A 23172-nucleotide genomic window follows, 5' to 3' on the forward strand; every position below is an offset into this window, starting at 1 on the left:
GCCCCGCAGCCCGCTGGGTGGGGACGGGTTGGAGGGGCCTCGGCGTCCTCCCAGGTGAGGCCTCGGCCCTGCACGGGGAAGAAAGGGACTTTTGTCTTCGTGCCGGGAGCCGGCGGCCCGAGGGCAGCCCCTGCACGCAGGGGGCACGGGGACTGCTTGCTATTTGACGGTAACTGAGCCCGACCCTTTGGCATTTGCTGCCTCTGCCTCTTCCCACGGCGGGAACAAGCGGCGTGTTTAGCAGGCTGCGGCGGGAGAAGAAAGGCCGCCTTGTCCGCGCCAGAGGTGGGGCGCCGGTCGGGGCGGCCGCACTCCCGCCCCGCATTCCTCCGCCTGAGGCTGCGTGTGCGGGGCTGCGCGGGACGGGGGGCTGCGCTGCAGGCGGAGGGTCGGGGGCCGGCGGGCATCTCCTCTACGGGAACTGGTGAGGAGCGGGCAGGGCGCTTCTGGGGGGATGGAGCCGTCCTAAGCAGGGTGGGCTGCGGGGAGAGCTGGAGCCCGTGCTGGGGTCCGACAGGGGTGACGGAGTGGAGGGCAGCAGGTCGAGTAGGGTCGTGCAGCAGGTGGTGGGCGGGAGTGGGGGCATATCCCAACAGGGGCGGCGAGGCCGGGGCTGCCCCGGTCCGTCTCCCCCCCGCGGAGCCGCACGCCGGTGCGGCGGAGCTCTCCGTGCTGGGAAGGGGTTAACACCCGCACAGGATCCCACCCTGGCTCCGCTCCCTTCCTATGCCGGAGCCCAGCCCCTCGCTGGCTTTTCCTCCGGACATCGTACCGAGGCCTCGGCGCTGGCGAAGGTGCTGGCGGGCTGTGGGATCTCACGATGTTGGGGAGCGTGGCTCCCCTGCGCACTGGCAGCTGCAGGCAGCCCCGGCAGCATGTCGGGGCCGTGGGGACTTTGCCGCAGAGGCTCCCGCTCAGCGCCCGCACCAGGACCGGGTGGCAGGTAAGGGAAAGCTGAGGCCCATTGTCTGCATTCGATGGGGACCGTGGAGCTGCTCCCGGGTACCCAGGGGCTGTGCCCGTGCTCTGCCCGTCAGCTGGAACAGCCCTCCTGCACGGTGCTGTTGCAGCCCCGCTGAGCCCTCGCGTCGAGTAGAGCATTCTGGGCTCCGTCCCAGCCCTGAATCTGACGCCTGCTGTTTTCCAACATTTCATTTTTTCCGTGGTGTGTAATAGCTGCCCGCTCGCCCCCGCAGCTGCGCTCAGGGCCAGCCGGGTTGGGAGTGCTGTCCCTCTCCTCGTGGGACACTGTGAGCGATGCTGGTGTGGGGCTGCTGCGGGGAGCTGAGCCCAGGGCTCACACTGCACCCCACGTGCCCCAGCTGCTCTGCACAGGCTGTGGGGCTGGGAGGGAGAGGACCCCTGTCACCATGAGCAGCAGCTGGCCCAGGGTCCCTAGCAGGGTGAGCCCACTCCCGTGGCAGGACCAGCCTGCCCAGGAAGGGTTAAGCTGCACGCAGCCAGGCTTGGGCGGAAGGGAGGGATGCGAGGAGCAGACGGTAAATTTAGTAACCCCAGAGCGTCCCGGCACAACAAGCGGCGAGAGCACCAGGAGAGGGAAATCACCGCTCATGGGCCGGGTTCCTCCCCGAGCAGAGGAAGGCTGTGGGTGGCTGCTGGCCTCGTGCCGTGTCTGTGCGTCATGTGGGCCAGTCCTGCTGCTGGGGGCTGCTCTTGAGGGTTAGGAATAGGGTGGGAAGCAGAGTGCACAGCTGGAGAGCCCTGGGCTGCACGAAGGGGTGAACAGTGGCAGCCGTGGCTCTGCTGCCCCACTGGCTCTGGGTACTGACAGTGGGAGGGGATGCAGCACTGAGCTTGTGCACCCCAAATCTGGATGCTGCCAGTCTGTGCAGAGATGGGGACGAAGGCACATCTGGGTGCTGGAGTCAGGTGTGTGTGGGTGTGCTGGGCTGCACTGCGAGCTGCTGCGCACAAGGCAGATGTTGCTGCAAACAGCTGGATGCTGCTCTGCTGTGTCTGTCTGTGGCCATAAGGACCCAGCTGCCAACCACTCCCAGTGTGTAGTGGGGTCTGTTTTCTTCAGCATATGTGGAGTTGTGCCAATGTGGTGGCTGCTACCTATGATTAACATGCATACGAGTGTTCCAAGGTGCTGGAGCCTGTGCTTGCTGGGCAGGGACAGACATCAGCTTTGGGCAGCTGCTGCAGGGCTGGAGACAGGAGCTGAGTGTGTGTTCTGCAGCACAGCCAGAGCTCTGTGTGCTTGTGCCCACACGGGCACTCATATCAACACCTCTGTCTCTCCCAGCCCGTGCCCAACATCGCCAGGCGCCTCCGTGCAAACACAATGGAGGCTCCCAGCAGGACGACGACCAGCCCGACCCGCAGGGTGCAGACCATCATCCAGGTGAGGCACAGGGCTGTGGCAGGCAGGGCTCACCAGCTCTGCCCCAGCATGTGGCAGGGTCCTGCCTCAGTGGCACAGGGTGCAGGGAGGGGAAGAGAGTCCTGGCTGTGACGGCAGTACTGAAGCCCTGCTGGAGCATAGGAATGCAGCAAGGAGCCCTTCCCCTCTGCACCAGCCCTGCTGCGATGCTCTCCTCACCCACTCCTCACCCCAATCCTATTACAGGATCGGCAGTAAAGCCAATTGAGCTAAGTGGCTGCTGCCTCGGATCCTCTTAGAAGCAGCCCAAGCCTCAGGGATCTTCCCTGTGGGACCTGACCTGGGCACACTCCTGGTGCAGATCTCCGGGGTTGGCAGCATGGGAGGGGAGGGAAGGAGCCCTGGGCTGTCTGCATCCTCCTGTCTGTCCTGCCTGTCCTCCACCCCTCTGTCTGCATGGCCATACATACACAGGTGTGTTAGGGGGCACATGGGTGCTGGCAGGAGAGGTGCTGCAGAGAGCGGCAGAGCAGGCAGCACAGAGGAGCAGGCTGTTGCCACAGGTTCTATGTGCACCCCTCCCTTCTCATCCTGTGCCGTGGAAAGATAAGGAGCCCGTAAATATTTATGACCTGTTACTGTGGTGCACAGCAGGAACAGAGGCGGCTTCTGTCTCTACTTGCTTCACGAGGGGCCGAGCAGGACACGTGTGAGGGCTGCCCCTTCTCACTGCGCCGCACAGCTCTGACCCATCCTGCTCTGACCCTTGCAGAACAGCCCCCTGGACCTGATAGACACAGGCAAAGGGCTGAAGGTGCAGACAGAAAAGCCGCACTTGGTGAGCCTGGGCAGCGGCCGCCTCAGCACGGCTATCACACTGCTGCCGCTGGAGGAAGGTGAGTGCTGACTGCTGGAGCATCCCCACTTTGGGTGCACCCCAACCCAGGTAGCTGCTTGCTGCCTGCGGCGGCTCCTCAGGGACCCCATGGACATGGCTGGGAGCTCATCTCACCGCGGGACAGCGGGGATGCTCAGCTTCCCTCTCTCTTTAGGGAGGACTATGATTGGCACGGCTGCGAAGGACATCGTCCTGCAGGGCCCGGGGCTGGCGCCTGAGCACTGCTACATCGAGAACGTGCGAGGGACGCTCACCCTGCACCCCTGCGGCAACGCCTGCACCATCGACGGTGTGACGATCCAGCGGCCCACGCGCCTCACCCAAGGTAGGGCTGTGGATAATCGCTGTTAGCAGCTCCTGGGCAGGATCCGGCCGTTCTGGGCACGGCTGTGCCATCGGATAGCACACACATCTCCGGAGCCGTCCTGCCACCGCCTGTGCAGCACCCGCAGCTCCTGGCTGGAGATGAGGCACATTTTAGGGGTTGTCTTCGCTCCAGAAGAAAACCGCCTCAAGACCTGTTGCTGATGTGTGCGAGGAGCAGAGGGCCCGGGTACTCAGACGGCCCTGTGTGGCTGGAGGGGCTGAACACGCAGGCTCGCCACAGCCCCTCTGTGAGCGCGGGGGAAGCTCAGGGCGGTCCCCGGGAGAGGATCGGGGACCCCAAGCGGCCACGACCGCGGGCAGCGCCGAGTGGCGGAGCTCGGCGGGTGGCTTCCTCACGGCCGCTCTCACATTTTCCGTGCCTGCCCATTCTGCCCGTGAATCACTCTTTCTGCTCCCGGGGTCCCCACGCTGCCGCGCCGGGAGCGCCGTCCGTGCCCAGCGGAGCCGCCCCGCCCGCGCGGCCCCTCCCCGGGGCGGTCCGGTGTGCGGCTCCCGCTGCCCGGGCGGCGGCGGCGGCGGCGGCGGCGGCCAGCGGGCGGCTCGGGCTCGGTGAGTGCGGCGCGGCGGTGGGGGGGATGGTCACGCGTGTCCGTGCCCGGAGGCTCGGGGAGTGCAACGGGGAGGGCGCTGGGAGGGGCTGGAGGGCACCGCGCCGGTTCTGGGCTTTGTTTGGCGGCCCCCGGCTGCCGGCGCCCCGCGGAGCTGCCGCCTGTCGCCTCGCCGCCAGCGCCGTCTCGCTCGTTTATCGTCCTCCGTCGGTATCCGTCTGTCGGGAGCGGGCCGTGGGGCGATGCCGAGCTGTCGCCGGGTCGGGCTTCGGGCACCGCGCCTCCGTGGGCAGCCGGGGCGGGGGGCTCCGGGCGGGGGGTCGGCTCCGGGCAGCCCGGCCCTTCCGACAGCGGTGGCTGCTTTGAGCCTTTCTCCATCCGCCATTTCATTCATCGCCCGCGGTGTCGGGTTGCGCCGGAGTTAGAAATCCGGATCCTGCGCTCCTTTGACAGCCTCTCATTAGCGACGGTGATTTATCCGAGGCGCTCCCGGGGCGGGGAAGCCGCACAAAGGGCCGGGAGCCGCGGGCCGGGGGGCTCCCGCACCGCCGGGCGGGGAGGGGCTGCTGGCCGCGGAGCTCGGCCGATGCGCAGCCCCCCCAGAGCCGGGCCGGGGGCCGTTCGGTCCCTCTGCTGCTGCAGAGAGGTGTTCCTCGCACCTTCCGTCGCTCCCCCCGCAGGAGGCGGCTGGGTGCTTCGGGAGGGCAGGGTCTTGCAGCGGGTCGCCCCCCCCGGCGGATAATGGAAGCCACACGGGCGGAGGAGAAAAGGACCCGATGAGCGATGGGTGCAGGCACTGTTGACATCCCCGTGTCCGCAATGTCTGGGCGTCACACACGGCTCCTTCGGGATGGCCATGGGAGGGCGTGGGGAAGGAGGTTGGTGACCACCGCTCTGGAGAGAGCAGCTTCTGGGAAAGCATGGCAGAGTCGGGCCCATCTGCACGGGGACACATCGGAGTGCTGCGTAGCTCTGCCGGCTGAACCCAACACGTGCAGGGCTTCTCTTAACCTGGTGCAATCTGTGTTGCCTGGAGCTGATCCGCGTGTTGGTGTCACAGAGGGCACCGGGCTGCCCTCTGCCAGTTCCCTGGTGGGACCTGGGGTCGGCGTGTGCTCTCCTGTTATTTCTGCTCCCCCATACCTGGCATAGGGTGATCCTTGGATGTGTTCCGCACTCCCCTTCCCACCTCCTGCCTGGGGATTTCCCGGCCCAGCTCCTTCCATCTGGACCCACCTGCTCTGTTGGGGCTGAGGCTGGGGCTGCACTTTGGCTGCGCGCTGCCAGTTCAGCTGCTCCAAAAAATGCATCCCCTCCAGCAAGGGATTTTCAGCTGCGGCTGACAGCGAGGAGCGAGCCTCTCCCTGAGGCCCTGGAGGAGCTTCAAAGTGGGGTGTGTCAGCAGCACGGCTGCCAGACAGGAGCCTCACACCACCAGCATGGTGCTGGCTGGCGGCTGTGCCATGGGGAAGGCTGTGTGCCGCCCGCTCCCAGCACCCTGCGCTTGGTGCACGTGTGGGACTTTGGCACCGTGGCTTCCGGATGCTTTTGTCTTCACACACCGGTGCGTGCCTCTGAGTCGCCTTTTACAGCCCTTGCAGGGTGGGTGTGGGCAGCACTTCCCGCTGCTGCACGTTGAGCAGCATGCAGGTGGTGGCAGAGCAGTGAATGCAGCTCTCGATGGGGCTCCTGCCCTCCCTGTGCCACCCTGCCCTACTGCCCTGCCTGTCCCCCCGGCGATGCGCAGTGTCTGAGCTCCTGCACTCAGCAGGGACCATCTGCAGCCTCTGCTGCTGTTCCCTGGGGCTGGCGCAGCCTGGCTCCCATCCCTGCATTCCTCCCCGATGGCGAATCGGCAGCCTTCCCTGCGAAGGCTCCGGGTTTGGGCCAAGAAGCAGCATTCTCCTACAGCGGACAGGAGCTGTCTTGTCTGCAGCTGGCGGCGGCACTGGAGTGCTGCCAGCCCTGCTCTGTGCGTGGCCCCAGCTGTGCCTGTATGCGGGATGCACCCGGCTGTGGGGATGGTGGGCAGTGACCTGGATTCCAGCCGTGCCCCCCCAGCCTGGAGCTGAACCCCCTCTCTCCCCAGGGTGCACCATCTGCCTGGGCCAGGCGACCTTCCTCCGCTTCAACCACCCCGCTGAGGCCAAGTGGATGAAGAGCATGATCCCAGCAGGAGGCAGGAGCCCTGCGGCTCTATATGGACTACCAGCAAGTAGGTGGCCCTTCTACATCCTGGTGGGGCTGTGGGGATGTTAGGACTCTCCAGAGTCCTACTGCAAGCTGCCTGCAGCAAACATCCTCCTGACCTTGTGCTGGGTACGGGCGGGAGTACAGGGCTGTGCAAGGTCACACGGCATCACATTGGGATCTGGACTCCTGTGATGCCCATTCATGGATGCTCTGTGGCGCCTTCATTAGCTGATGACTCAGCCTGGTGGTTATGCTGATGTCTGTTAATTATTAATGGTGCCTGGGAAGAGTGTAACAGGTTTCTGCCCAACCTGAGCCCCCTACTGTGTGTGGGTCTGGGGGCTGTGCTGCTGCTGGGGCAGAGCTCTCAGTCCTCGCTCAGCCCAGGTTCATAGGGCAGTTAGCTGCATGCAGGCCCCCTTGCTGCCTGAGAGCTGCTGTTTACATGCAGGGCTGGCTACAAGGAGGCTGCGAAGGCCGTTTCCCTGGTTGCAGCACTTAATTGAAGCAGCTGCTTATCTCACTGTGTCTGTCTGTGAGGCGCGAGGTCCCTGCCTCCAGCCTGGCTCCAGGGAGGGGGATCTGACAGGCCCTATGCTGATCCAGGCTGGCAGCTCCCACGTGCCATCCCCACACCGTCCCCGTGGCTGTGCTGAGCAGGGCACAGCTGGAGCTTTCAGCAGTGATGTTTGCTGCTGGCTGGCTCCCAATGTGGTCCCTCCCCACTGAGGAGGTGGCAGGGACCTGCTTGGTGCTGGGACAGCCCCCAGCCCTTCCCCAGTGGCAGCTGGTACCAGGCACAGGATGCTGTGGGTGCTGGAAGTCACCAGGCACTCGGGTCTGTGCAGCTGTGCCCTGCTTAGCAACAGGGCAGGATGCTGTGAGCTTGTGTTATGATTTGTGCCATGTGCACAGTGCTGAGGGATAGGAAGATATCAGGCCCTACAGCTGGGAACAGGGGGTGAGGACATGAGGAGGAGCTGTGTCCCCTGAGCATCCTGCCCACAGCTGCTGCCCTCCTGGTCCCTGATTGTATCTCTCTCCTCTGTGACACCAGGCAGAACTGCATGTGCAGAGATGATGCCTGCTGCTCTGGGTCCCACCAGCCCCGTGGGGCTGATGTTGCCCCTCTCAGCAGGGATGCACTCTTGGTGCACATGGAGCAGGGGTCAGGTCGGTGTCAGGTCTCATGCTGGTGTTTGCCTGCTGCCTGTCTCTTGTGGCAGCTCAAGATCTACCAATGTGGTGCTGCTCCGTGCCAGCATAGTGACACTGTCCTGTCCAGGAGCAGCCACTGCTGTTATTAGCGTGTCCTTTGAGTGACAGGCACATCGGTGGCACGCAGAGCTGTGTCCAGACACACCACGGCCTCGAGCCGGGCTCAGGCAGGGAGGCTGCATGCCAGCATGCCTGTGCCCTCCTGGCTGGCTGTGCACTATATGATTTTGCAGGCAGGAGCCTTGCACCGTGGGGAGACAGTGTTTAATGGAAGTGAACTGGGTCTGCCAGCTGGGTGCCAGCCTCCATCTCCTGCCCTATCAGTGTGCCCTCTGCAAGCACTGCAAGGCAGCGTGAAGCGGAGCTGGGCTGGGTGAGGGGCTGTCCGCAGAGCTGTGCCGCTCAGGGGCTGCAGGAGCAGGGCTGCATGGTGCCCCTATCCGCTCTGACGCCCACTCCCACGTCTGCCCGCAGAGCCCGAGGCCATGGTGAATGGCAGCCGCCAACTGCCCGCGCGGGAGCCCAGCCACAGCTCCCTGGTGAGCTCCATCGAGAAGGACTTGCAGGACATCATGGACTCGCTGGTGTTGGAGGATCCTGTGTCCTCCAGCAAGAAGCCGCCCTCCCGCGGGCAGTCCCCGCACTGCCCCATGGTGAACGGGGGTGGGCGCTGCCTCCTGTCCCCCCCACTGAGCCCCGGTGCCGCCTCGGGGGGCTCCAGCTACGAGAACGCCTCGCCGCCCTTCTCCCCGCTCTCCTCGCCCGCCAGCAGCGGCGGCTACACCAGCCACTCGCCCAGCAGCCAGGAGCAAGGCCCGGCCGTGCCCCCCGTGGTGCCACTCCGCTCCTCCAGCTACAACCACGCCGTGCAGCCCCCTCCGCAGCGCCCACCGCCGCCGCCCTACGGGGGCCCCAGTGACGCTCGGCCGGCGGAGAGCCCCCGCGCCTGGCGGGGTGCCCTGGACGGCTCCGCGGTCCCGCAGCCCCTCGGGGAGCACAGGGCGGGCAGTCCCCGCGCCCAGCCGCCCGGCAGCCCCCGGGCAGCCCCCCGTACATTGGGCTCCTCGGTGCCGCGGGTGCGGGCGGCCCTGCAGGAGCGGCCGCCCAGCCCCTTCCGAGAGCCGAGGGACCCTCCCGCTCCCGGCCGGCAGCCCGCACCCAGGCTTCTACCGGACGCCGCGGGGTCGGCGCACGGCAGCCCGAGTGGCCGTGGGCTGCAGCCCCCCGAGAGCCCGCGGGCAGCTCGGAGGAACGTGGAGAGCATGCGGGAGCTGCCGCCCCTCAGCCCGTCCTTGTCACGCCGAGCCGCCAGCCCTCGGGCGGCCCCGGATGCCCCATCCCCGCAGCCCCGGCTGGGCAGGGAGGTTCCTGGAAGCCCCCGAACCAGGCGCAAGGTCCACGAGGAGCCGAGCCCCGCGGGCGGCAGGAGCAGCCGGGCCGGGAGCCCCTCGTCCCCGCTGTCGACGGAGCCGTCCACGCGCCGGCCCAGTTTCAGCTCCTGCCTGAGCCCCGCACACAGCCTGGGCTCCCTGGCCGTGCCCTCCCCCCGGCAGAGCCCCCGCGCCCAGAGGAAGCTTTCGGGGGACGTGCGGCTGCCGGCGGGCGTGCGGGAGCGTAAGAACAGCATCACCGAGATCAGCGACAACGAGGACGACCTGCTGGAATATCACCGGCGGCAGCGGGAGGAGCGGATGCGGGAGCAGGAGATGGAGCGCCTGGTGAGCCGAGGGGCGCGGGGGGCTCCGTGCTGCGGGAGGGAGACCTGACCCGGGACTGGCAGCTGGAGCCAAGGGTTGGAGGGGCCGGGGGCGGCTCCAGTGAGTGCGAGGCGGTCTCTTTGCAAACGGCTTTGAGCTTGTTTTCAAAATGTAGGCCTTTTCTCTTGGGGATTTTGCTGACGGCAGCTTATGAATGATGTGAACAGGCTCCTGGGCTCGAGTTTATCCGGAGAGATTATGGCCAGGAGTGGCAGTTGGTGCCCCCGGTGTGTGGGGAGCTGCTGCCTCGCACCAAGCCCCTCTGCCTGCAGCAGCCAGGGAAGTTATGGGCTCAGCCTGGGGCAGCGTTGTGCTGATGTGCACGGCTGCCTTTGGTTGTGGGTGTGTAATTTTTAGTGCCTCTGGGTTTGCAAAGTGAAGCAGGCGTGCCTTGCCAGGGCTGTGGCTCAGCAGGGACACGATGGCTGCCTGCGCATGGTGTGCAGATGCTGTTCCCGGCTGGTGACTGCTGGGAGGCTCTGTGGGCATTGCATCTCTATATTTAGGGATGGGGATAGAGTTTTTATAGAGCGAGCAGCTGCCTGGGTGGGGCTTGCCTTGTGCATCTGTCTCTCCCTGCTGCCCAGTGGATTGCTGGGAGCAGCCGGGGACTGTAGGGGCAGCAGGACCAGGGCAGTGCTTCTTGGGGCCAGAGCAGCACTGCCTGGCCATGGCTCACCCAGGTGGGGTGTGCAGTGCAGGAGATACATGTGTGTCCCTGCTAGCGTTGCACTCAGTGATGCCCGTGGCTGCTGTGAGGTACCACCTGCTATTCCTCAGGGAGGGCTGATGGTTTGGCACACCCACACCCTCAAGGACTTGAGGTACCCTGCAGAAGCCCCATCTGTGTTCACCTCCCCAGATGCCATCCAGAACCCTGCTCAGTGCTGCCTGCCCTCTGTCCATCCCTATGCCGTGGCACGGGCAGCAGGAGCCCTGTTTACTCAGTCCTGAGTCACAGCAGGCACAGACAGCCTGAATCACCACCTAGAAATAGCCCCTTGCAGAGGCAGCACGGTGTTCAGCCGGGGCTGCTGTCTGTAATTAGTCTGTCTCCAGCCCTGGGCATGCTGCACACACTGTGGGCTGACGCTCTGATTACTGCCCAGGGCTGGTTGAGTGGACTATGCTGGGGCATGGAGCAGCACAGCCCCCGGTGCACAGAGTTCTGGAAGTCCATCAGGGCAGCTGGGACCTTCCCAACATGGGCAATGTGCCCAGAGCTGGAGGAAGCGCTTCCTGTGTGCAGAGGTGGTGATGACCCGGGGTGCGTGGGAGTGGGACACACAGGGCAGGGTGACACACAGGGGATGCTGCTGGGAAACAGGGAAGTGCCCGAGTCCTGCTGCTGTGGTTGTGGTGAGCTGCTGGCAGCGCTCCCCAAGAAGCAGTTTCCCTTCCTCAATGTGGGGATGTTGGCCCTGGCACCATCACACTGCGGTCTGTGTGTTTGTGTCCTGCTGCCAGATGGGCACTGTGTCCCCTCCCCAGGCACAGCAGTGAGCCCTGTGCCCCGCAGCAATGCATGCAGCCATGCTGGTGAGGGACACTGTTGGGCATGGGGATGGGTGCTGCAGGTCTGCACTGAACAAACCTCCCTGCAGGAGCGGCAGCGCCTGGAGACCATCCTGAACCTCTGTGCTGAGTACACCAAGACGGATGGCTCCGAGCTGCTGCCTGGCCATGGGGATGCTGGCCGGCGGGCACCGAGGAGCGCAGCAGGGCTGGGCCGTGCTGCAGAGGAGCTGGGTGTGCTGCGGCAGAGGGAGAGCCTGGAGAGGTCAGATGAAGAGAACCTGAAGGAGGAGTGCAGCAGCACCGAGAGCACACACCACGAGGTGAGGGGATGGGGATGGCTGGGCTGTGCTGTTCTGTGCCGTGCTGTGCTGACCTGCCCCCTCTGCAGCATGAGGAGCTGGCAGGACCCCGAGCCAAGGAGGCACACCGGCTGGAAGAGGAGCGAGCCTGTGTGTTCAGCCGCCTGGATGAGCTGAAGGGCCGCGTCAAGGAGCTGGAGCAGCAGCTGCAGGAGACATCACAAGAGGTGAGGGTCTGGGCAGCACCCAAGAAGGCATTGGGTAGTGGAGAGGGCCAGAGCAGCCATGCTGACATTGCTGTGTCCCCCCAGGCAGAGATGGAGAGGGCACTGCTGCAGGGCGAGCGGGAATCAGAGGTAGCACGGCTGCAGCAGGAGCAGGAGGTGGTGCAGCAGCTGCAGGAGAAGCTCTCCAGCCTGGACGCCAGCATCCGGAAGGAGCGGGACAAGGTGAGCACCAAGGCAGGGCTGTCCCCTTGGGGCTGTGACACGCTGTCCCCTGCTCCGGTGCCCACATGCAGGGCTGATGCTGGTGGGGTTCTCCTGTGTTCCCCTGGGGAATGTTGCTGAGGTCTGTAGACGCATTCGGTGACAGCTGCTGTGTCAGCTCCATGGGGTCTTCCCAGGCGTCTTCATGTGCAATGGGAGCAACAGTGTTTGTGCATAGAGGGAGGAAGAAGAGTGGGCGAGTGAGCTGGCAGTGCCTTTCCCTCTCCTCTCTCTGAGTTCATGTTGTGCTGGACTCTGTCTGTCTGCTTGGGACCAGTGTGCTGTCCCCCAGGCCTGCTGGAGGAGGGCAGAAGAGGATGCTGGGGACATGCTGTTGGTCTTGCTGGCAGGCTCGGTGCTGCAGGGCTGCCCCAGCACTGACGATGAGGCCTTGGTGCTGCCCAGCTCACTGTCTTCCTGCAGGCTGAGGTTTGCAGCAGGCTCTGCTGCCCATCAGGATGCTTTGGTCACGCACAGCAGTGGTGACTGCTTGAGCATCCATCTTGCTGGAGGTGGCCGGGTCACTTTTCTGAGCATTTTGCAGCTTTGGCCAGGAACTCGCTGCAGGGTGCACTCCTGCCATAAGCCTTCCTGGGCCTGGATTCTTTTTGCAGTCCTGGTGGGAGGGCAGACCACGTCTCACCTCCTTGTGATGGTTTCAGGCTGTAAGACCCCAATATGCGTTGTTCAGTGCCTGTGTGTAACTGGGGCTGTGTGGGGCTGAGCTGCCACCAGCACATCCCAGCAGCACTGCTGCAGCACTGGGGATTTGTGGTTTATTTTTGATTTTCTGACCATTCGCAGGCGTTTTCTGTAGTGAAAGACTGCGTTGTGCAGTGCTAGGAGAGGAGCAAAAAGAAGCCCCATTCCCAGAGTCTCAGTTGACTTAACCACCTGCTTTCCTATTCAGTCTGCACTAACTGGCTCTAACAGTGGCTGCTCTGAGTGCTGTCGCTAACCACTGACACCTCTGCTCTCCCCACTCACAGCCAGTCCCGGTGCATGGGGCAGCAGCACGTCCCATCCTCCTCTGCATCCTCTGTCTGCTTTGCCCCCATATCTGTGCCCAGGAGGCAGGGATGCCCTCAGCTCACAGTGCTCCTGTGCTGGAGGGAGCAGGAATCACCTCCCTGAGGTGATGTGTCTGCAGTGCTGGGTAGGAGAAGGGCAGGGACAGCTGTGGGACACGCTGGTGCCACCAGAGCAATTGCCACTGAGATGTGGCTGCTGTGGTGTGCAAGGACAGTCCTCAGAAGGGAACGGTGTAGGCACATACACAGACAACACGGTGCTGTTACCTGAGTGCTGGGCAGCAGCAAATCCAGCAGAAGCCAAGCAAGCAAAGGCACTTGTGAAACAGCACCTTGAGGCAGAATACTGACGGGCAAGATTCCTTCCCAGGATTGCAGGAATTTTTGGGACTTCTAAGCAGTGTCCCAGCAGGGATGGGGCTTTCCTTGTTTGAGCAATGCACAAAAATGCAGCAGTGCACAGTCTGATGTGCCAGGGGGTTGTCCTGGCTGAGTGCCTGCAGGCTGGGACTCCCGATCCTTTTTGTGCTCTCTGCTCTCAGCTGCTCGAACCAGGGTTACATATGGTGCCATGCCAGCCAGGTGTCCCTGGCTGCACAGACTGTGGACAGAAACAAGCATTTGTTGTGCATCTGCCCTGCCACTAACGTGCTGAAGAACAGCCCAAGCAGCTCCACATGAACAGCGTGGACCTTGGTCTCCTGTCGTCCTGTAGGGCAGCCACGCTGCTGCTGAGATGCACAGCAGCCACATCACCTGCACATTGGAGCTGCTCTGGCTGACAGCACCCTGGGATCTGGGCACGTTAACAGACGGCTCTGGTGGTGGTTGTGAAGGTGGCTGTGTGATAAAGCAGGGGCCTTCAGTGGCTCCTGGAGCCCTTTGATGGCAGTGTGCAGGATTGGGATGACTTAATACATGTTGCAAAGCCAGGTCAACATTGATCTTTCCACTGCCTCTAAGTCTTTGGCATGGAAACATGAGACAGAGGTCCAGGGTTGGTCATAACCTCTGTAATGCTGCCTAGCCCAGGGTTCTCACAGCTTTTGCTCTCTCAGTCTCTCAGTAAATGCCCCTTTCTGGCTGACCCCTGTCTAATCCTGCAGCTTCTGCATGGCGTGGATTTGAGAAGTGTGTTTTCTCTCTTTTTTTTTTTTTTTGTTGTTGTTTGTTTGTTTTTTGTTGTTTTTGTTCTGTTTTGTTCTCCCCTAATTCAGGAAAGGGCAAAGGTTGATGCTGAAAGGAAGGAGCTAGAGAAACTCCGGGCGCTTTACAATGAGTCGAAGAGCCAGCTTGATAACTGCCCTGAGTCAATGCGGGAGCAGTTGCGGGAGCAGATGCGAAGGGTCAGTGTCTCACCCCCACCCCTCCCGGACCATGGCCCACCTCCCTCCGCTCCAGCTTAGGCCAGCTCTTCCCTGGCAGCTGGGGCCACACTGAGAGCATCGCAGCCGGGCCGGAGGAGGCTGGCGCCGTGTCGGTAAGCTTGCCGCTCACCCGGCCCCATGGCACGGTGCTGGCTCCAGACCGGGCAGGGCACGAGCACGGATCCCACCCCAAGCATGCCGAGGAGGAGCCTTGTGCCCCACAGCACAGCCCCATGTTGAGCGTGGTGTCCTCTCTTGGGGTCTTCCTTGACCCCATGCAATGGGATCTGCCCCACACGTGGGCTGAGAGAGCCGGGCTGCGCCCTGCCCGCCCGCCCACAAGCTGCAGTGCTCTGCACCTGGATGCTGAGCGTCTCCAGGGTGTGCAGGCGTCGCTGTGTCCGTGTGTCCAGCTGGGCACTGCCTGTGGGAGTTGGTCCCTGTCCTCCCCGGGTGCCGTCTCCAAGCTGCCTCTGGAGAGGGGAGCCCCAAGGAGCTCCATGTCCCTGTGTGTGTGTGCTTCCAGCTATTTCCTGCGAGCGTTTATTTACACAGCCCTGTCAGTTTATGTTAGCGTCGATCTGCAGCATTTTTTCCCATTATCTGGTATTTTCAGTAGCCGCTGGCTCTCCCCAGCCTGTGGCTGGAGCAGCCCTTGCTGCACAACTCTAGCTCACAGCTGCTTGCGTCCCCTTTCCAGGCTGGTAGTGGATGCTCCTGCGTTTGACATTGGTCTGGGTGACAGCAGGTGCTGCCTGCGGTGCGTGCTGGGATGCTCAGGGGTGCTCAGTGGTCCTGGTGTGTGGGAGTCCCAGCAGCTGCCCTGCATGCGCTGCACTCTGTGTGGCCACAGAGCAACGGTGGTCCCATTCCTGGGGCATGGGATGTGTGTTCTCGCTGTGAGAGCCCTACCAGGCTGGTGTTTGCAGACCCTGAGCTGAGTGCCAGCATCCCAGGGTGCCACTGTTATTTAAAGGCTGGGGGGCCGAGGGCATTCGTCTGTTGTGGTGATGGTCTGTAGTGGATCTGTCATCAGCTTGGTGATATGGGTGCTTGCGTTGCTCCCTGCGTGCTGCTTGGTAATGGTGATGCTGCTGGCACAGTGCATTTTCTGGCTCTGCAGCCTGGCAGAGCGTGGCCCTGGGCCGGATGGGGTCAGGTGGAAGCAGCTGATCTGGATGCAGCTCCCAGCCATTGCGAACAGCTCATCCCATGGGATCTGTGCCCAGTGCCTCCTCCACCACCTTTTCCCTGAGGCAAAGGAGTGAGCGGCCACTTCATTGTTTGTCTGAAGGACGCAGAGGCCCTGGAGATGGAAACCAAGCTCTTTGAGGACCTGGAGTTCCAGCAGCTGGAAAGGGAGAGCCGGCTGGAAGAGGAGCGCGAGACACGGAGCCAGCAGCTCCTGCAGAGCAGGGCCGAGTACCACCGCAGCATCGCCCGCAGGAAGGTAGGGACACGGGGCAGCCGTCCCATATGAGCTGCTTCTCAGCTCCCCATGTCCCCAGCACCCCTTGTCCCCAGCCCAGCCACGTTACTGAGCTTCCCCTGCGGTCAGCTCAACCCCTGCCCATCCCCAGGAGCGAGTGGCTGCGCTGGATGCTCAGGCTGCTCAGATCCGGCTGCAGAGCGCCCAGGAGGCCGAACGCCTGGCCCAGGAGAGGAATGACATCCTGCAGCTCCTTCAGAAGGTAATGCCCACATCTAGGGCCTGAGGGTTGTCACACAATCCCTGGCCTTGCATGCTTCCACCACGGGAGCAGGAGTGTGCAAAGTGCTCCCAGGGGGTCACAGGTCACTGCAGCATCCCAGCCTGCATGTGTTGCTGATTAGGCTGAGAGGGAATCCTGCCTCCTCTTGCAGCAGGTTGGCTGTTAGGGTGTGAGATGGGGCCTGGCCACTGTATGATGATAACCTTCCTCCTCTCTCTGTTCTTCTTGTTGTGTGCTCAGGAGAAGGAGAAGCTTGCTTCTCTGGAGAGACGGTACCAGCTTGTCACAGGTGGCAGGAGCTTCCCCAAGATGTCCTCAGCTCTCAAAGAGGTAACTGGGGAGATGGGGTACTGTCCTGAGAGCTGCTCTCCTCCATGCTGAGCTGCTCCCACCCCTAGGGACAAGCCTGGGACACTGCAGTTTGTGTCTGCAGCAGTTCCTGCCCAGTGCTATCTGTCTGAAGCTGGGCACTTGCACCACTCCAGGCTTGTCCGTGGGCCTCGGGGACTGTCATCAAGTTGGGAGGGAGGGAAATGCAACAGAGATGGGCTTGGGAGCAGCAGCATCTCCCCTGTCAGCCTGCTGAGATGCTGCAGAAGCTCGGAGTGAGACCGTGTTGTTAGCAGGTGGTGTGGCAGGGGCAGAGTGCCCTCAGGAGAAGGCATAGCACAGCTGCAGAGCACCTTCCAGTCTGGCTCTGATCAAGTTGGGGCTGCAGTGCTTCCCAGCCTGCTGCTGCAGGGAAGTGGTGCAGGATGGTGGGGTGCCCTCGTGCCTCAAGGTCCTGCTGCCTACCTGGGGATGGGGGCTGCTGCTGCTGTGAGCCTTCTGCCTCTGCGTGCCTCGCCTATGTGATCTTTGCCTTCCCACAGGAAACCCTCCATATTTCAGAGCCTTATGAGCTGCTGGAGGGAACTAAACCCCTGAGTCCCCCAGTAGGAGCAGCTGCCTCCTTAGCTTCTCCTTCTGCCCACTCCTACCCCAAGATGCAAGAGGTAATGGCACTAACTGCATGTGCTTGCGTGCTTGCCCTGTGCAGGGTGGGCTGAGCCTGTGTATGGATATCCTTGTTGGCAGTGGGGTGGGTGCCAGACCCTTAATGATGCCTTGGAGCAGCATGTCACACCCTGTAGCAGCAAGCCGAGGTGGGGCAGCCAGGTTCTTCCCCAGATTCTTCAAGTCTGGCACTTGAGCTTGGTAACACCAGCTGCCTGTCCCTGCCACACTCCTTCTGCTCTGGGCTATATCCAGCTCAGCTGGTGCTGAGCTGCTGCCATCTGCTTTATTCCTGATGCAGTCTGGATGCCCCGCTTTTCGCCTTTGCTTAGCACTGGCTAAGGAGCTGCCTTCCTACAGTGGTTCTGGGGTAGCTTGAGGCACCTCCTATTGCCATGTAGCCATCTTGCCATGGAGGGCTTGTGCCTGGGGATCCTGGGGACCCCTGGCTCAGGCTGAGAAGTCAAGGCAGTGCAGGCTGGAGTCTTCTGTCCCTATCACATGTTGGTGCTGCTGCATGTAAAGCAGCAGAAAGGCAGTGTGCTGGGACACCCAGCCCTGCTTTCAGGTAGCTTCAGAAGGGGACAGTAGCAGGCAGGGAAGGGCTTGGCTGCTGGCGGTGGTTTGTGTGTGTGCATGGGGAGGTTTGCTCCTGTTTTGAGGTCAGTGCCATGAGGCCAGCACATGGGTCTAACTCTCCTCCTTCTCCACCGTGGATTTCTAGGAGTACATGAGGCTGTCTGACGTTTTCAGGTTCTACAGCAATGCATACGGCTCCAGCCTGGACACTAAAGCTTCTGCTGCTGCTCCCGCTGCTGCTCAACGCTCTTTCTTGCTTGCTGTGCCCCCTGCAGCCAACGAGGTACCCGCCCCAGAGCATGCTCGGGTTGCCTGCCTGGGGCTGCTGTGGGCTGGCCATGTGGCCGCCTCCTGCGCCCGGTGCTCAGACCTCACCTCTTCTCTATGCTGGGCAATTCCTTTTGCTGCAGCTGAGCAGGGAAGAGCGGTGGGAGCAACCCAGCCTTGTTAGGGAGTGCTTCTTGTCTGCTCTGTGCAGGGTTTGCCCTCTGGGTGCTGGAGCAGGGCTCAGGAGCAGAGCAGGGAGCAGGTGGATCAGTGTGGCAGCCCTTTGCCTTTTGGCCCTGGGGATCTCTCAGGCTGTGGTCACCACTCCTATGCAGGGAGGATGCGGAGCAGGGAGGAGCAGAGCTTTGTCCATGCTGTGTGGTGCCTGGGCTGGGGGCATGATGAGGGAATGGAGAAGGGACGTCTGAGATCCATGCTCTGAGCTCTGCAGCATCAGCATCACCACCTGCTTCCCTTTCTCCTGGGGATGCTGAGACCTTTTCTGAGGGCTAGTCCCCATTGCAATTCCTCTGTGACTATCTCTGCCTGGTTGTCCTGGCCTGCAGCCCTTCTCCTGGCTCACTTTGCTTCTCTCTGCCCAGTACGTGACCATTGAGCAGCTCTCAGGGATCCTGGGCAGCGTCAGTGGTGCCCCTGCTGGATCCCCGCTGGGCCGTGCCCCTCCAGCTCCTTCATCCTCAGGCTGCGCTCCTCTTCCTCCTCTGCCGGCTCTCTCTCCTCCCTCCATCTCTTCAGAGGTTTGTGTCCCGTTTCCCTCCCTATGCCCCAAGCAGTCCCTGGGTAGAGAGGAGTGCTGGCAGGTTGAGGGGAACATCCAGAAAGGATGCCTGGGGGTGCTGCTGAAACAGCCCCAACAACACCATGAGCTGCAGCCCCACTGCTGCCTTTGCTGTTCTGCTACCTCTGTGGCAGCAACCTGAGCTCTGCCTGGCACATGGTGCTGGGCTGCTGAGGAGCAGGAGTGTCCTGGAGCTTCTAGGGCTCATCTAGTGGTCACCGGGGTCTCTGGGGTCTGCACCTCACCTGCCATGCCTCTGCTACCTGGGGCCAAGCACCACACAGGGCAGTGATGCTCTGGCCTCTCACTCTCTCTGTTTATGTTTGCTCCTTTCTCTGTGTTTCTGTCTGTCCTTCCCATTTCATGCGGTGTTTCTTCAGATGGAGAAGCAGCTTCCAGGGGGCCCAGTAAGGCTCCCGGCTCTTGATTTAGAGAAGTGGTACCAGGAGGTCATGGCTGGCTTTGAGACCTCTTCCCCTGTCTCTCCTCCTTCTTCCCCTCCTCCACTTCCAGCTAAAACTCACTCTTCTCAAAAACCTCTCCAGGTAATGCCCTGCTCCCCCCTGCAGCTGCATGGGGCTACGACTCAGGCCTTGGGGACTGCATGGTGCCACTGTACTGGGGGAGGCTTATGGGCCAGGGGAGCTGGCAGGTGCTCAGCTGGGTACTGGAGCCTGCAGCATTGCGGGACCACTCCCTCCAGCACCACTCTGTGCTGGTGCCTCAGCTGTCACTGTGGCAAGGCCATTGTCAGGGTGAGCAGTGTGCACAGGGCAGGAGTGGTGTGGGAGCTGGTACCGATGTTGGAGCTGAAGCTCTCAGTCCGATGTGGGAATCTGCAGCCTCACTTTCCTTTCTCACCTCTGCATCTTTGTGCCCAGGTTTATCGTGCCAAAATGGAGGGTGACAGTGGTGCCCTCACCCCTCGGATGAAGAGTGGCACCCCATCATCTTCACAGCTCAACATCTCCATGCTGGGCCGCAGCCCCTCACCCAAGGTATGGCCATGGTGGGAGCTGTACCCCATGCAGGGCAGCTGCTGCCCGACACCAGCCCCATCCTGAGTGCATGGGGTGGTGCTCAACACACATTGTATTGCCCCAGGGTCCCCTGCATGCCCCGAGCCATGCAGGCAGTCTGCCACGCAACCTGGCAGCCACACTGCAGGACATCGAGACCAAGCGCCAGCTGGCCCTGCAGCAGAAGGGTGAGTGCCAGCTCCGCACTGCCACAGCTCCATGGGACTGTGCTCCCACTGAGCATGCTTTTCTTCCCAGCCACACAGATCAGCCCAGACTGTGGTGGTGGTCCAGTTTCTCTGCACAGCTTGGCAGAGGAGGGAATCTGGCTATGTCCCTTTCCTACCTAGCCAAGGGCAGCGGGATCAGCCAGGGCCCTGTGGGCAGCATGGTTGGAGGCAGCAGCCAGGCTCCAGCAGGACACAGCACACTTGCTCACAGTCTCTCGCTTTTCCCCTCTCTCTCCCTTTCCCTCAATCCTGACGGTGCAACTCCAGCCGACCCGCTCCCAGCAGAGCCCTTGCAGACAGGCGATGTACCAGGTAGAGACGTGGAGCAGCTTGGATTGCCTAGAGTAGCCCCAAGGCAGAAGCATGGCTGTTTGCTGATACCTTCTGCGTGTATGGCGAGGGGGCATGGCTATCCAGGACCCCAGGGTGCCTGTCAGTGTCTGCTTATGGACAAACTCACCAATCCCTGAGGGCAGTCTGCATGACACAGGAGCTAAGAGAAGCCCAGGTTTTGCCTCATCCTCCTGAATGCTGTGCTGCATGGACAGACAGTGCCTCTGGGACAAGAGGCGAGAGCAGGCATGCTGCAGGGCTGCGCCATGGCCAGCACCTCTCTGCAGCATTCTTTAGGCCAGAGCTGCTGCTCCCCAAGGTGGGGCTTTGGGCTTGGCGGGCACAGTCCCAGGCTGTTCCCCTGCCAATGCTTTGCCAGCCTGCTCCTGCCAGCCTGACGCATGCGCCCCTTGGCTGCCTCCGCTGCGTGTGTCGAGCACAGGCAGGGCCCTGTGCCAACTGCTGACCTGGAGCAGTGGCTGCTGCGTGTCCCTGGGGAGGGCTGTGCTGCATGTCAGCCCTGCGCCTGGAGAGGGGCACTGGGGGAGCTGCCACAGCTCTGGCAGCTGTGAGCACAACAGGGTGTGGATGCTGGGTTGGACCTCCCAGCCCTTCCATGTACCAGGGCCAGTATCAGGGCACCATCTCTCACTGAGCCCTGGGCCCAGCTCCTCCTGACAGGTGCTACTGCTCATACACCAGAGCCACAGCTGCAGCCCACCTCCATCTCCCCCTGCCCAACCTCAACCCCTCTGTCACTCCCAGGGATGCTGAGCCAGGAGTGCAGCTCCCACTGGATACAGTCTGTGCACACCTGTTGCATGTGGTGCTCAGCAAGGCATAGTGCTGCTGCAGAGCCAGAGCCAGGCTCTTGAGGACAGCCCTGAGCCGGGCTGCAGCAAACTCTGAGCACAGCACTCCACTGCAGCAGCTCTGGGCCCTTCCATGCTCAGGCAGCAGAGCCTGCAGGCCCACAGCTGCCTGCTGACCTGTTCTCTCCTTCTTCCTGGGGCGCAGGTCAGCAGGTGATTGAGGAGCAGAAGCGGCGCCTGGCAGAGCTGAAGCAGAAAGCAGCAGCTGAGGCTCAGTCACAGTGGGAAGCCTTGCACGGGCAGTCCCCCTTTCCCCCCTCCTACCCTCCTCTCATGCATCACTCCATCCTCCATCACCACCACGCCCACGGTGCAGGCCCACGGGCCGAGGAGCTGGACCACGCATATGACACCCTCAGCCTGGAGAGCTCGGACAGCATGGAGACCAGCATCTCCACAGGCAACAACTCAGCCTGCTCGCCTGATAACATGTCCAGGTAATCCTGGGGCTGGCTCTAGCCCCTAGGCTGAGCAGTGCAGGAGTGCAGGCTACATGTCTTCTTTAGCCCAGAGTCCTTGCCATAGGCACTGCAGCTACCTGCCGAGCCAGGATTCCCTTCACACCTGAGGGGCACAGCCTGACTCTGCAGAGACAAGGGGGTACGGAGGGGCTCTTTGTCACTGCTGCACTGTGCTAGGAGGGGCTTGAGTGCTGCATGAGAGCTGCCCGCTGCAAGCTGTTGTGACACCTTCATGGCACCATCCTCCATCCCATGCTCACCTGCAGCCTCTGCCAGCACCAACTCTGCAGGGCTGACCCTTGGGGCATCTGTTGGAGGGATGGAGCCTGCCATCTTGTCCTTGCCCCCGTCAAGCATTGGGGCTTTGCTGCTGCGTCCTCAGTGCCTCCAGCAGCATCGAGTTGTGCTGAGCCAGCCCCGAGCACAGGCAGGGTAGCAGGAGTCGTGCTTTGGGGGTGTGCTGACCCAGTGGCACTCAGTCATCCGCAGGATGGCAGCTGTGCTTGTCTTGCAGCGCAAGCGGGATGGACGCAGGGAAGATAGAGGAGATGGAAAAGATGCTGAAGGAGGCACATGCTGAGAAGTCCCGGCTCATGGAGTCCCGGGTGAGCAAATGCACCCCTGGGAGCGGGCTGGGAGCAGGGCAGGGGCTGCGTCCCTGATCCGTTGGGTTCCCAAACCAGCGGCCTGAGCAGCTCTGCACTCGCAGGAGCGGGAGATGGAGCTGCGCCGACAGGCACTGGAGGACGAGCGGCGGCGCCGGGAGCAGCTGGAGCGCCGACTGCAGGACGAGACGGCCCGGCGGCAGAAGCTGGTCGAGAAGGAGGTCAAGATGCGGGAGAAGCATTTCTCGCAGGTGCAGGGCTGCGGGACAGAGCTCTCGGCTCCTCCTGGGATGCTGGGTGTCCCTCCCCGGGCAGGGACGTGCCACTGGGTGCTCAGTGCCGTCGCCCACACAGCGGGGTTTGCAGCACGGTGTTGCTTTCCCAGGCTCGGCCTCTGACGCGATACCTCCCCATCCGCAAGGAGGATTTTGACCTGCGGCTGCACATCGAGTCGTCGGGGCACAGCGTGGACACGTGCTACCACGTCATCCTGACAGAGAAGATGTGCAAGGGATACCTGGTCAAGATGGGGGGCAAGATCAAGTCTTGGAAGAAGCGCTGGTTTGTCTTTGACCGCATGAAGCGAACCGTCTCCTACTACGTGGGTGAGTCCCCGCGCGTGTCCCGGCGCCGGGCTGTGCTCCCTGGTGGCCGTGCTGCCCTTCCCCACGCCCCCACTAACATCGCTGCCCTCAGATAAACACGAGACGAAGCTGAAGGGCGTCATCTACTTCCAAGCCATCGAGGAGGTGTACTACGACCACCTCCGCAGCGCCGCCAAGGTGAGGCTGACACGGGACGCGGGTGGGACGGAGGGGTCCAGCCCACGGCCGTGAGCTGACCCTGCGCTCTCTGCTCACAGAGCCCCAACCCCGCGCTGACATTCTGCGTCAAGACCCACGACCGGCTCTACTTCATGGTGGCCCCGTCGGCCGAGGCCATGCGCATCTGGATGGACGTCATCGTCACGGGGGCCGAGGGCTACACGCAGTTCATGAACTGAGGGCCGGCCGCGCGGCGCAGAGCTCGGCGGGAGCGGGATTTTTGTGTTTTTTTATGTTAACTTTTTAAAAACAATGTACTGGAATCGCGTCAGAGCGCTGAGATGTGAGAGCGGGCGGCGCGGGGCCGGGGGGGGGGCGGGGTCCTCCGGCCGCCAGGGGGCGCTCGCGGGCGACGGACGGTCCGCGCTTCTTACCGCGGAGGTGCCGCCTCCCGCGTGCGTACGGCGCCGGCACGCACACTTCC

General features: G+C 62.6%; 1 protein-coding gene across 13 annotated transcripts; it reads left to right on the forward strand.

Annotated features, from left to right (window-relative positions):
* The first annotated feature begins 291 nt into the window (after positions 1 to 291).
* On the forward strand, positions 292 to 23021 carry PHLDB1 (pleckstrin homology like domain family B member 1). Of its 13 annotated transcripts, none has more exons than XM_072354923.1 (26): positions 292 to 424; positions 2270 to 2368; positions 3120 to 3243; positions 3400 to 3570; positions 6270 to 6395; positions 8066 to 9309; positions 10953 to 11186; positions 11255 to 11392; positions 11477 to 11614; positions 13902 to 14030; positions 15346 to 15501; positions 15632 to 15742; positions 16004 to 16093; positions 16636 to 16758; positions 17484 to 17621; positions 18208 to 18363; positions 18785 to 18949; positions 19286 to 19402; positions 19509 to 19611; positions 19921 to 19965; positions 21004 to 21295; positions 21834 to 21924; positions 22029 to 22175; positions 22310 to 22529; positions 22621 to 22706; positions 22787 to 23021. In XM_072354923.1, exons 2-26 carry the CDS (start codon positions 2309 to 2311, stop codon positions 22925 to 22927), a joined length of 4545 nt encoding a protein of 1514 aa, XP_072211024.1. In that variant the 5' UTR covers positions 292 to 424; positions 2270 to 2308; the 3' UTR covers positions 22928 to 23021. The 13 variants fall into 13 exon arrangements, with proteins under 13 accessions (XP_072211024.1, XP_072211019.1, XP_072211021.1 ...); XM_072354918.1 differs by lacking the exon at positions 292 to 424 and adding an exon at positions 787 to 943; XM_072354920.1 differs by lacking the exons at positions 292 to 424; positions 19921 to 19965 and adding an exon at positions 787 to 943.
* Positions 23022 to 23172: the final 151 nt, after the last annotated feature.

This window comes from Excalfactoria chinensis, chromosome 21, assembly GCF_039878825.1.
Source record: "Excalfactoria chinensis isolate bCotChi1 chromosome 21, bCotChi1.hap2, whole genome shotgun sequence".
NCBI classification, from domain to species: domain Eukaryota; kingdom Metazoa; phylum Chordata; class Aves; order Galliformes; family Phasianidae; genus Excalfactoria; species Excalfactoria chinensis.

Coding starts and splice junctions, on each gene's coding strand:
- PHLDB1 (XM_072354918.1), top strand. CDS start 821: ATGTTGGGGAGCGTGGCTCCCCTGCGCACTGGCAGCTGCAGGCAGCCC. Junction 11,393..11,476: donor TGCAGGAGACATCACAAGAG/GTGAGGGTCTGG, acceptor GTGTCCCCCCAG/GCAGAGATGGAGAGGGCACT. Junction 19,966..21,003: donor GCAGACAGGCGATGTACCAG/GTAGAGACGTGG, acceptor CCTGGGGCGCAG/GTCAGCAGGTGATTGAGGAG.